The sequence below is a fragment of the Mandrillus leucophaeus genome, unplaced genomic scaffold, assembly GCF_000951045.1.
Source record: "Mandrillus leucophaeus isolate KB7577 unplaced genomic scaffold, Mleu.le_1.0 Scaffold214, whole genome shotgun sequence".
In the NCBI taxonomy this organism is placed as follows: domain Eukaryota; kingdom Metazoa; phylum Chordata; class Mammalia; order Primates; family Cercopithecidae; genus Mandrillus; species Mandrillus leucophaeus.
The window spans coordinates 1,716,287-1,729,207 of record NW_012102188.1 but is presented as its reverse complement, the minus strand read 5'-3'; the positions used below and the strand labels follow the sequence as shown (position 1 = coordinate 1,729,207).

Genomic DNA, 12,921 nt, shown 5'->3' with positions numbered 1-12,921 from the left:
CATTCTCCTGCCTCAGCCTCCCGAGTAGCTGGGATTACAGGCACCTGCCACCACGCCCAGCTAGTTTTTTGTATTTTTTTAATAGAGACGGGGTTTGACCATGTTAGCCAGGATGGTCTCGATCTCCTGACCTCGTGATTCGCCTGTCTCGGCCTCCCAAAGTGCTGGGATTACAGGCTTGAGCCACCGCGCCTGGCCGCAATCTACAGTTTCAATGCAGTTCCTATCAAAATCTCAAAGATGATTTTTGCAGAAATAGAAAAACGCATCCTAAAATTCACATGGAATCTCAAGGGACTCTGAATAGCCAAAACAATCTTGGAAAAGAAGAATAAAGTTGGAGGCTTCTCACTTCCTGATTTCAAAATTTACTGCAAAGCTACTGTAATCAAAACTGTGAACTGGCATAAAGAGAGGTGTAGAGACCAACGGAATGGAATAAAGAGCCCCTAGAAATAAAACCTCACATACGTGGTTAATGATTTCTGGCAAGGGTGTCAAGACCATTCAGTGAGGAAAGGGCAATCTTCTCAACAAATGATGCTGGGACAACTGGATATCTACAAGCCAAAGTATGACGTTGGAACTTACCTTACAGCATATCCAAAATTTAACTCAAAATGGATTAAAGACCTAAATGTAAGAGCAAAAACTAATAAAAAATTCGAAGAAAACATAAAGAAAGGGCTTCATAACGTTGGATTTGGCAATGATTTCTTGGATAGAACACCAAAAACACAGGATTTTGGAAAACATAGGTACATTTTCAGAATAAAAATTATCTAATCATTAAAAACAATTTTAAAAATAGTAAAAATTTGTATAAAAATAAACTGGACTACATCAAAATCAAAATCTTTTGTGTGTCAAGGGACACTATATCAACAGAGTGAAAAGGCAACACATGGAATGGGAGAAAATATTTCATGTTATATATCTGATAAGGGATTGATATCCAGAATAGATAGAGAACTCCTTCAACTCAACAAGAAAAAACCAAACAACTAGATTTAAAAATGGTCGAAGAGTTGGAGGATGTTTCTTCAAAGATATACAAATGACCAATAAACACATAGAAAGATGCCCAACATCGCTAATCATTAGGGAAATGCAAATCAAAACCACAATGAGATACCGCTTTGCACCCATTAGGATGGTTACTATAAAAACAAAACAAAACAGAAAAGAACAAGTGTTGGAGAGGATGTGGAGAAATTAGAACCCATGTGCATTGCTGGTGGTGATGTGGGAATGTGAAATGATGTAGCCACTGGTGAACACAGTATGGCATTTCCTTAAAGAATTAAATACAGAATTACAGTGTGATCCAGAAACTCCACTTCTTGGTATATTCCCCAAAGAAGTGAAAGCAAGGGCTCAGACAGCTGTTTGCACATCCGTGTTAATAGTGGCATTATTCCCAATAGCCAAAAGGTAGAAACAACCCAAATGTCAATCTGGCAGATGAATGGCGTAACCAAATGTACAAAACGTGTGTAATACATACAATGGGATGTTATTCAGCCTTAAAAGGGAAGGGAATTTTAATACACACGATAACATGGATGAACCTGGAAGACATTATGCTGAGTGAAACTAGCCAGTCACAAAAAGATAAATGCAGTATGCTCTTACCTGAAGTATTTAGAGTGGTCAAAATCATAGAGATTGGAAGTGGAATGGTGGTTTCCTGGGTCTGGGGGAAGGGGCAAATGGGAGTTAGTGTTTAATGGGTGCAGATTTTCAGTTTGGGAAGATTAAGAAGTTCTGGAGATGGATGGTGATGATGGTTGCAAAACACTGTGAATGTACTTAGTGCCAGAGAATTGTACACTTAAAAATAGTTGAAATAGTTTTATGTTGTGTATATGTTAATTTTTTTAAGTGAAGATGTAAAGGTGCTCGGAAGAGTCGGAGGGACAGGTGGGGGCCTCATGATGAGGTAACATTGGAGCAGATGCCTAAGAGGTGGGGGAGCGAGACAGCTGGAGGTCGGTGAACAGCATCCAGGCAGAGGGAACAGCAGTCATGAAGGGCCTAAGGCGGGAGTGTCCTGGGCTTGTTAATGGAATGACAGGTGCCATGTGGTGTGAGCAAAGTGAGAGAGAAGGACAGAGGTGGTGACAACCAGGGAGATGATGAGTCTCTGGAGTATGAAGGGCCTTATGAGGCATTTGATTTTCTTCAGACCGGATAAAATGGAAGGCCTTGGAAGGACTGAGTGGAGCAGGACCTGTCTGACTGGGTCTCCGGGCTGCTGGCTTAGGAGTATACTATATGAGAGGCAGGACTGCAAACAGGGAGCTGAGCAGTCACCAAGGAGAGAGGTGGTACTAGCTGGGACCAGAGTGACTGCAGTCAAAGTGATGAGAAGTGGCAGGAATAGAGATTCTACTGAAGGTCAAGCAGTAGACAGACACTGATAATGGAAGTGGAGTGAGAGACAGGAAAGAAAACACGATTCCCTGGTATTTGGTCTGAGCAAATCAACTAGAAGGATGGGGTCACCATATACTGGGTGGGAAGCCTAGAAGAGATGTTAGGTTAAATCTGGAGCTAGTCTTTAGATGTGATCATCTAAAGATGTTTGCGATGTTTAGGGTCAGGGTACGGGGAAGCCATGAGCATAGAGATGAATTTAGAGCCGTAAGGCTAGAGGGATCCCCATGGCATGGGTGTTGACAGAGAAGGGGAGGTCCAAGGGTGGAGCCCAGTGCGAAGGACCAGAAAGGAGCCTGGAGAGAAGTGGCCATAGAGGTAGGGACAAGTGTAAGAGGGCTCATAAGCATTTTACATACATTACTCCATTAAATTATCACAGCAAATCCTAAAGTATGGTGCTCATTTTACAAGTCAGGGACTAAAATGTAGATAGAAAAGGTAACTTGTCTAAAGTTCAATAGTAAATGAAGCAGAGGCAGGTTTCAAGCCAGCTGGCCCAATTCCACAGCTGTGTGTGGTGAAACTCCACCCTGCAGTCTTTCTGTTGTGATGGGGACAGAATAGAGGGATGGGAGAATTGAATCTTGTAACTCAAGATGAGTAGGAGACCATCTCTGTCTTCCATGTGTGCACTGTCTTGTGGGCCAGGGGCTAGAGTGCATCCATCACAGGACAGTGGTTCAGACAGGGGCCGTCAGCACAGGCAGCCCTCCTGGTTGAGCTGGGGTGGACACTGGCCACAGAGGCTGCACAGAGCCCAGCACTGAGCTTCTGTGTGTATGTGGGGTTGAGGGAGGCTGTCCTCATGATAGCACCTGGGGAGAGGCCACACCGCTTCAAGGATTTGGGGCAGATGTCCTATTTTGGGGCTGTCCAAACATAGAATGCGGGTAGCATTAGTGGTTTCCAGTGGCTGCCTTCCTGCCACAAGACAAAGCTGGTCTTGGGCTTGTGAGCCGAGTTCAACTATTGGAAGCTCCCAACGGGACCAGCCAGCAGGCAGGAGTTTCATGCAGGTAGAGAAGGCAGGGTTAGGATTCATGTTGGCAGCAGTGGCCATGCCCAGTTGGGGCCGCGACTTCTGGGCCACATTGCACCTGAAACACTGCAGTGTTTTTCCCTATGGTTCCTGGCACGGGGGCCAACTTGGCTCTTACCAGTTTTCCAAGTCTGCTTTTCTACCTTCTACTGATGCTGTGAGGCTTGGATAGATGAGTCAGTAACAGATAGACACTATACAAAGATGCACAAACCATCACTGGGAAAAATGCTGAAAAATTTCTCATTATCCAAAGTAATGCTTGTTCATTACAGGAAAGTTAAAAATACAGACAGGTGGAGACACATACACAATTGCAAAATTCTGTTGTACAAAAGTAACTGGTAACAGGCTTACATATCCCAATCTGGTCTTTTAAAATGTATCATATATGAATTTTTACTTATATTGTTTTTAAAAGGGCATATGGGATGGTCATAGTACAATTTTCTCACCATCGTGCAGTGGTTATGGGTTTCTGATTTTGCAGTCAGATAGAACAGTGTTCATGACTGGCTCCTTCACTGAGGAGCCCTGTGGCCTTGGGCTAGTTTTTGAATTCTTTGCATCTCAGTTTCTTTCTCTGTGAAGTGTGGATGATAACAATACTTACCTTAAAGGGTTGATGTGAGGCTCAAATGGCATAACACATGTTAAGTTGTCCAGACAGTGTTTGGTTACGTAGGAAGTGCTGAATGAACGCTCAGCGGTAGTACTGCTTGACCATCCGGTTTTTTTTTTTTTTTTTTTTTTTGAGACAGAGTCTCACTCTGTCGCCCAGGCTGGAGTGCAGGGGCCGGATCTCAGCTCACTGCAAGCTCCGCCTCACGGGTTTATGCCATGCTCCTGCCTTAGCGTCCCGAGTAGCTGGGACTACAGGCGCCTGCCACCTCGTCCGGCTAGATTTTTTTGTATGTTTTAGTAGAGACGGGGTTTCACCACGTTAGCCAGGATGGTCTTGATCTCCTGACCTCGTGATCCGCCTGTCTCGGCCTCCCAAAGTGCTGGGATTACAGGCTTGAGCCACCGCGCCCGGCCGACCATCCAGTTTTTAAGTAGTCATGTGGTATACTTATCTCTCACAGTGTAGAATAATTGGAACAATATTTGCTCATGGGCCAAATATTATAAGCAACCATTAATTTCCTTTAAAATGAATATAGAATGCTGCATAAAAGTAAGCTTGTACATCAAGCTGGTAATGTCAATAAGATACATTCATTATTACCTGCCACCAATATCAATCGATTCTGTAATTACACTGATAATCATAAACATTTTCAAAGTAAGTAGGAATTTGGTAGTAAGCATGTGCTGCCAGGGGAAGAGGTATTAAATTTGAGGCAAGAATTTGGAAAATCCTACACTGTCAGGGTCCTGCAATAATGTCGTGAAAAGAGAAAAATATCTTCAGACAGAGCCATGGGAACGTCACCTTTCATCAATCCTGCACTGGACTTTCCTGGAGTACTCAAAGGCCCTTGGAGAGAGCAGAAGTACATGGCTACAGCCTTTGTTACAGAATGCTCCCAGGATCTGTGCAGCTGGCCTACTATGTGGCCCCTGGAACCAGCAAGAATTAAGAAGGGCCACACGTGGAGGACATGGTCAGAGGGTTAGATTTTCTTGCAGTGGTAACTGGAGTCCTTGGAGGTGTTCGCTATGGTGCGGGGAGAGAGGAGGGAAGAAGAAACACAACGTGATGCTTAGTTTAAAAATGTTGTTGTACCTTGATCCAAATTTACAGATTGATTCAAAACATATATGGAAATGCAAAAGACCTAGAAGAGTTAAAGCAGTTCTGAAAAAGGACAAAGTTAGAAGACCCACTACATGACTTCAGCCCTTATATTATAAAGCTGCTCAAGATCATGGGGTATTGGCATAAGGAAAGACAATGAGATCACTGGAATGGAATGGTGAGTCCTGAAAGAAACTCATACATATATGACCAATTGAGTTGCCAAGGCAATTCAATGAGAAAAGCAGTGTCTTTGCAATAAATGATGCTGGAACAAGTACATAAGCGTACAGGAAAAACGTTAACTTTCATCCCTACCGCATGCTACACACAAAACTAATTTGAGACACATTAGACACCTAAACAGAGACTCAAAAATTACTACATTTGTAGAATAATAGAGGAGAATGTCCTATTAGGATAGGCAGGGGTTCTTAGAGGAGACTCAAAAATCACTTGAATATGTAAAAGAAAGTATGTTAATGAACTGTCTACATTAAAATTAAAAACTGCTGTTCATCAAAAGACACCATTAAGAGAATAAAAAGGCAACGTACAAAGTAGGAAAAAACCTGTAATGCATTTATCTGACAAAAACTTGTGTCCAGATATAAAGGATTTGTGCCCGTACTATATAAAAATCCCTAGAACTTGGTGATAAAAAGACAAACAGTCCAATTTTTAAAATGTGGCAAAAGACATGAACACTTACAAATGGCTGTTAAGCATATGAAAATATGCTCGTATCTCTAGTCATCTGAGAAATACATCTTGAAGCTATAGTGAGATAACATTATACTCCCTCCAGAATAGCTAAATTTGAACAAGACTGACAATGCTGGTAGGATATGGAGAAACTGGAACTCTCATTCATTGTTGGGAGGAGTGTAAAATGGTACACCCATTTTCAAAAACTGTTTGGCTGTTCCTTATAAAACTAAACCTACACTTTAACCCCGCAGCTGCATTCATAAGGATTTACAAAAGAGAAACAGACACATGTCCCGAAAGATTTGTACACAAATGTTTATGTCAACTTTGTTCATAAGAGCCTGAAACTGGAAGCCAGCCAAATGTTCACTAAAGAGTTTCGTTTAGACAAATTATGAACTATTCATAGATGGAAACCATTCAGATAATGAACTATGGATATCCTTAGTTTAACACAGATACCTCTTTTGCATGGAAGAAGGCAGACCCTGAAGAGCATATACTGTTTCCTGCTTGTGTAACTTCAAGAACAAGCCAAACTAGTGGGTGGTAATACAAAAAGAAGTGTGAGGCTGGGGGCGATAGTGGCTCATGCCTGTAATCACAGCACTTTGAGAGGCTGAGGCAGGAGGATTGCTTGATACTAGGAATTTAAGACCATCCTGGGCAACACAGTGAGACCTTTGTCTCCAGAAAAAAAAAATTAGCTGTCTGTGATGGCAGACCTGTCATCCCAGCTACTCAAGAGACTGAGGCAGGAGGATCCCTTGAGCCCAGGAGTTTGAGGCTACAGTGAGCTACGATCACACCACTGCATTCCAGCCTGAGCTATGAAGTAAGACTCCATCTCTAAGAAACAAAGAAACAAAAGAGAACAGTGGTTGCCTGTGAAGGTGGGTACTAACTGCAGAGGGGCATGGGGATGCCTGCTGGGGGAAGGGAATGCCCTGTGCTCTTGATTGATGTGATGGTTACACAGGTAAATAATTGAACTTAACTCATGTGCTTAAGCTCTGTGCATTTCACTGGCTGTAAATTTTACCTTAATAATAACTGATAATAAAAAGCTCATAGTGGCTGATGTTTGGGGCAGGGTGGACACAGGAGGCCAGTCAAGAGGCTGTTACTATAGTCCAGGGCACAAGAGTGTGTTGAAGAGATGTAAAAAGTGGCCAGACTTGGCTAGGTGCAGTGGTTCACGCCTGTAATCCCAGCACTTTGGGAGGTAGAGGCGGGCAGATCATGAGGTCAGGAATTCGACACCAGACTGGCCAGCATGGTGAAACACCATCTCTACTAAAAATACAAACAAATTAGCCAGGCGTGGTGGCATGTGCCTGTAATCCCAGCTAGTTGAGAAGCTGAGGTAGGAGAATTGCTTGACCCTGGGAGGCTGAGGTTGCAGTGAGCCAAGATCGCGCCACTGCACTCCATCCTGGGTGACAGAATGAGACTCCATCTCAAAAAAATAAATACAAAAATAAAAATAAAAAAATAAAAAAATAAAAAAAAAGAAGTGGCCAGACATGGGGTCTTTTGGAGGGAAGGCCAGGGCTGGTTAGCCCAGGAGGTGAGAGTCGTGCTTAGAGCTGGCAAAGGAGGCCGTGTGGGCTAACATCAGAGGAAAGACAGCTCAGATGTAAAAATATAAAAACATACATTTTTTCAGAGTTTATAGCAGATTATTACATCACAATGATCTGTTACATCAAGTGCTCTACAAAGAAAGGGGAGTATTTTAAGAAAAGCTATTTTCCTCTGAGGCTGAATTTATTAAGTATGCATGTGAATAGCATGGGCTGTAATTTAGGATAAACTATAAGCTTGGTATAGTATTCATACATTTATGGAATTATTATTTAAAATCACTAAAAACTTACATGCTACTATGGAGATTGCATTTGGTTTGAATATATTAAGTGTAAATGAAGGCAGTTATTGATACAGTAGAATTGCTGCAAAGATGAATGTAGAAAAGCACATAATTGTTGATTGGTCATTATCATCATAGACCATTCAGTTAGTATAACTATTGATTGATCATTATCATCATAGACCATTCAGTTAGTGCTGCCATTTTAATGAGAGGTGAAACTTGTCAATATTAGACATTCTTTAATTAAGAACAATTAATCAGGAATAAAATAAGAGTTGAAGAAAATAGGGAATTTATGTGTGAAGAAGATGTTAAAATGTATACCAGTAAGGCAGTCATTCTTATTAAGCCTGTTCTCAGTTCTGGAACTTTGGTTTGGCATCTGGAGATGGATGAGTACAAATATATGCTTAAATCAACGTCAGAGAATTAATGGCAAACTCCTATTGTCATTTCCCATCAGATCTAATAGCAAAGATCACTATCTCCTGCAGAGACAAGAGAAGGGAAGTAATTGTCAAGACAATTTATAATGCTCTAGGATGGCTAAATTTCGAGTTGATTCTTCAGTGAATGTCCTTGCAATTTATTTCAAAGTGGTGAGTAAAAGTGACTGCAGTTGGACACTATTAAGGGCAAAGTCATACTCCTGCATTGACAGTGTACGTGAAGAGAATGAAATATGAAGAAAGCTATGAATAGTTGGAAATTCAGGGGGCTGTGCTTACTCCTGATGATTTCAGTTTGGCTAAAACAGAGCTGGTGACGAGGAAGGGTTTGTTGTGATGATTCCAGAGAGGGTGACTCTCAGGAAGATGAACTGGGGGCCCAAGACAGGTTGATGTCAGGTGCTTTCTGGGAACAAGGCTGGTGGTGAAAAATAGGGGTGGACCGATGAGGAAGGCTGGGTCACTCAGAGTCCCAAGACTTCCTCTGGCTTAATAATGAGGAGCAGGGAGGGCCGGTGGCAAGACATCCAGATGAGAAACCTGAAGCTTCGGATTCTGATACAGGATACTGCTCTCCGCTTACCAGGTGACTCTCGTGGGACAAGTCATTTGGCCTCCCTGAGCCTGGGATTTCCTATCTGTTACATGGGGTCAGTCTTTCCTGTCCTGTTAGCCTCCTGTGTAGGAATGTTGTGAGGATCTTTGCAACAAAGGACACTTGGGCCCTCTAAAAAAGTCTGCAAATGTCTGCTTTAGTTGTCCTTTATTATTTGTTGGTAATAACTTCAGCAGTGTGAACTGAAGCTGGAGTCACGCAGTGGTTTATATACTCAAGCCTGGAGATATTTTAGGAAATAATCAATACAAGATGCATTGGGTTGGAGCCATGGTAAGAGTAATAAATCTTGACAGCCTGCTGTTGGAGCAAATTAATAACGATTGAGAGAAACATTGTAAAAATCTATGGGAGGGGAAAATCTAGAGTGTGTTTGGGGTGAGAGCTTTAGCCAGTATGGAAACTGAGAGTCATTCAAGGAAGGTTAGTTATCATCCTACTACTGGTAGAGCAGTGTATACACACACACTCACACTCACACACACACATACACAGCCTACTGTTTGATCAAATAATGCTTGAGAGAAACATTGCAAAAACTTTTGAGAGGGAAAAATCTAGAGTGTGTTTGGGGTGAGAGCTTTAGCCAATGTGGAAACCGAGAGTCATTCAAGGAAAGTTAGTTATCATCCTGCTGCTGGTAGAGCAGTGTATACACACACATACTCGCACACACACACATGTGCATACAGATGCACACACACATATAGATACATGCATACATGGACACATGTGCACACAGACACACACACACGTACATACACATACACACATGGGTAACAAGCACCTTTTTTTGGTTGGATCTCAGAAGAGACTGGCAAGCAAGGACAACTGGCACTGATTTCAACAACGGACAACTGCACTTTGTCCACTCAAGGGCCCACCACCTTCTAAGGAAATGCTGGCTGCCTCTGAATTTTTAAAATGAAACCTGTACAGTGTTTCTGACATGCCTCATTTATCACTGGTGGAGAAGAGTGTGTTCATATAGCCTTGGGATTTGTTGCTGTTGTGTACAGTGAGTGAGGAGAGGGGATTGGGACCCCATGATTTTTAAATCATCAAAGCCCTGAGATGGTCTATAGTTACAAAGTAGACATACTGCTTTTCCTGTGTCCAGAATGCTCTCACACTTCCCAATCCTCCACTCTCACATCAAGATTGTCACTGAAGCTGGGTGCCGTGGCACATGCCTGTAGTCCCAGTTTCTTGGAGGGCTGAGTCACGATGATCGTTTGAGCACAGAAGTTCATGTACAGCCTGGGCAACATAGCGAGACCCTGTCTCTACAAAACAAACAAAACAACAAAAGATTGTCGACAGAGCTCCACCCAGACATTCTCTGTTGGTTGGGGCATCAATGCAGAGAGACTGCAGGCTGTGGCACACATTGGAGGAGCTGGGCAGAACCGTGGGGGTGCCAGCCTGTAAGGGGAACACCAGGAGCTGGGAGGGACAAACCTGGAGAAGGCAAAGCAAGGCACGAGGCGAGTCGGTTGCAGGGTCGCAGGCTGGCCTCCATGTGGATGCAGTTGACTATTGTATAAGAAGAGTCTTTAACACTAAGAGACCAGAAAGCCACATTAAAAAAAAAAAAAGATGAAAATGTTTACTTTAGTAGAATGATGGAGTTGTTTCTTAATTTAAAAATTGCTTTTATTGTGTTTATTTTTTATTATGAAAGTAACATGCATTTGTTATAAAAACTGTGAATTGAACAAGTCAGAAAACCATAAGGAAACCTTGATACTGAGTCTGTCACGTTTTCAGGCAGAGAAAAACAAAGAATTTTGTCAGCCGAAGCCTCGTCCTAGGAGAAGTTCTCTCCATGGCGGTCATGAGAACCCTTTAGTCATGGTGACATCTTATATAGCAGTAATGCAATGTACAATCAGAAAATCAATGTTAGTACAGCATTGTTAAATAGGACATAGACCTTGTTCAGATTTCAGTGGTTTTTACATGTACTCAGTTGTGTGTGTGTGTGTGTGTGTGTGTGTGTGTGTGTGTGTAGTTTTATTCAGTTCGATGCTATATGTAGATTCATGTAACCACCACCACAATCAAGATAGAGAACTGTTCCGTCATCAGAAAGAAACTTCCAGGTGCTACCCCTTTATAGTTCATTTGGCCTCCACTCCACCCCTGTCCTTCGGCAACCACTAATCTGTTCTCCATCTCTATAGTTTTGCCATTTGGGGAATGACATAGCAATGGAAGATTGTTCATTTTTGACCACTGTATAATATTCCTTTGTGTGAATATACCGCAGCATTTATTCAGCCACTTTCTCATGTTGTTTCCGGAATTTTGCTAATGTAAAAAGTGCTGCTGTGAATACTGTTGTCCACGTCTGGGTGTTGAACATGGGTAAAATCTTCACTTAGGTATTCAACTAGGAATGGAATTGCTAGTTACAGGATGAATGAATGCTTAACTTTAAAGAGTAGTGTTAATCTATTCTCCAAAGTTAGTGCATCAATTCACATTCCCACCAACAGCATGTAATCGGATCCTGTGGATCCATGTCCTCTCCCATACTTGGAATTCTTAGATTTCTCCATTTTTTTTTTTGTAAATGGTTATAAAATGGCATCTTATTGTCTTGAGGGAAGACAATTATCTTGCATGTTCCAGCTTACCAAGGAAGGCGAACAGAATAGCTCAGGTGGGCATGTTTGCTGCAGCCCCTCATGCTGCCCAAGCCTTCCAGCAGAGAGTCCTTCATGGGGCCCTCCTTTTCCTCCCTGAACACCACTGGGTCTCAAAATAATTCCTCATATCCAAACACCCAGTCCTGATGTCCCCAAAGAGGAGAAATTACCACTAGAACATGAAGACAGAATGATCAGACAAGAAGCCAGGTTAGTTGGCAGTGAGTCCAATATGGTGGTGATTTCAGTTTGGTGTGAACATTGTTTATTGGTAGGTAGGAATCAAAACCAAAGAAATCTGTGAGTGCCATCTTGTCGTGAGGGTGTCCACCATCAGGTTTTTCCAGGAAGACTGGGCCCACTATGATTTCAGCCAGGCACGATCTCCTCCCTCTTGGATGGGTTGACTGTGGCTTTCAGAGAGAGCAGTTAGCTGAGATGCAACAGATAAATAGATAAATCCCCTCTCAGAAATATCAGAGGATCCTGGTCCAGACTCTCATGATCCCCAGTTTGTGCTTTTACCATATTGCACCCCCACCCTACTCTGCCATCTACTTTGTCTTCAGCAAGCCTCCATGGATTGTGACCATGAGGACAGCTCCACAGGTGGTGGCAGCTCTCTGGGTGGGGAGCCCTCTCCTCTGGTCTCCAGGGTCTTGCACTGAGCCTAGTCCGTGGAGTTTCACAGGGATCGTCTGAATGAATGAGGGAAGGGGCAGCCTGTGGCATAAAGCAGACTTAAGAAGCATTTTAACCAATTGCAATGTGCATGTGTCTTATTGACATCCTGGTTCAAACAACAAACTATTTGTAATGAAAAATTATGTGTCAGTTGGGGAAACCTGAGCATTGGACGTTTGACGATATTAGAGAATGATCATTATATTTTTAGGTGGGATAATGGTTTTAGGGCTATGTTTTAAAAAGAATCTGAATCTTTTACATATGTATTGGAAATATTCAGGGAAGACATGATATATGATGTCAGGGATAAACGTCAAGATAACCTGGGGTATAGGAAGGGAAAGTATGTAGGGGTGGCGGAGGGAGGGAGATGAAGGAAAATGGACCATGAACTGGCCATCCTTGAGTTCATTAGATGCTTCTATTTTGTTTGAATATTTCCATAATGAAATTTTTGAAAACTCCTGAGTATCCTAGAAGGAAACTGGCAAGGACTTAAAAAGTCCTTTGAATTATGTCTCTGAGGCCGGGTGCGGTGGCTCACACCTGTAATCCCAGCACTTTGGGAGACTGAGGTGGGTGGATCACGAGGTCAGGAGATCGAGACCATTCTGGCTAACATGGTGAAACCTCCACTCCACTAAAAATACAAAAAATTAGCCAGGCGTGGTGGTGGGTGCCTGTACTCCTAGCTACTTGGGAGGCT

At 42.6% G+C, this 12,921-nt stretch overlaps 1 protein-coding gene across 1 annotated transcript in view; it reads left to right on the top strand.

Moving 5' to 3' along the window:
• The window catches only part of ACOXL (acyl-CoA oxidase-like), a 368,775-nt gene that overhangs the window by 6,447 nt on the left and 349,407 nt on the right, over positions 1 to 12,921 (top strand). The window contains 2 exon segments of the mRNA XM_011980527.1: positions 10,651 to 10,708; positions 12,125 to 12,140. Coding sequence (XP_011835917.1) covers positions 10,651 to 10,708; positions 12,125 to 12,140 — 74 coding nt within the window.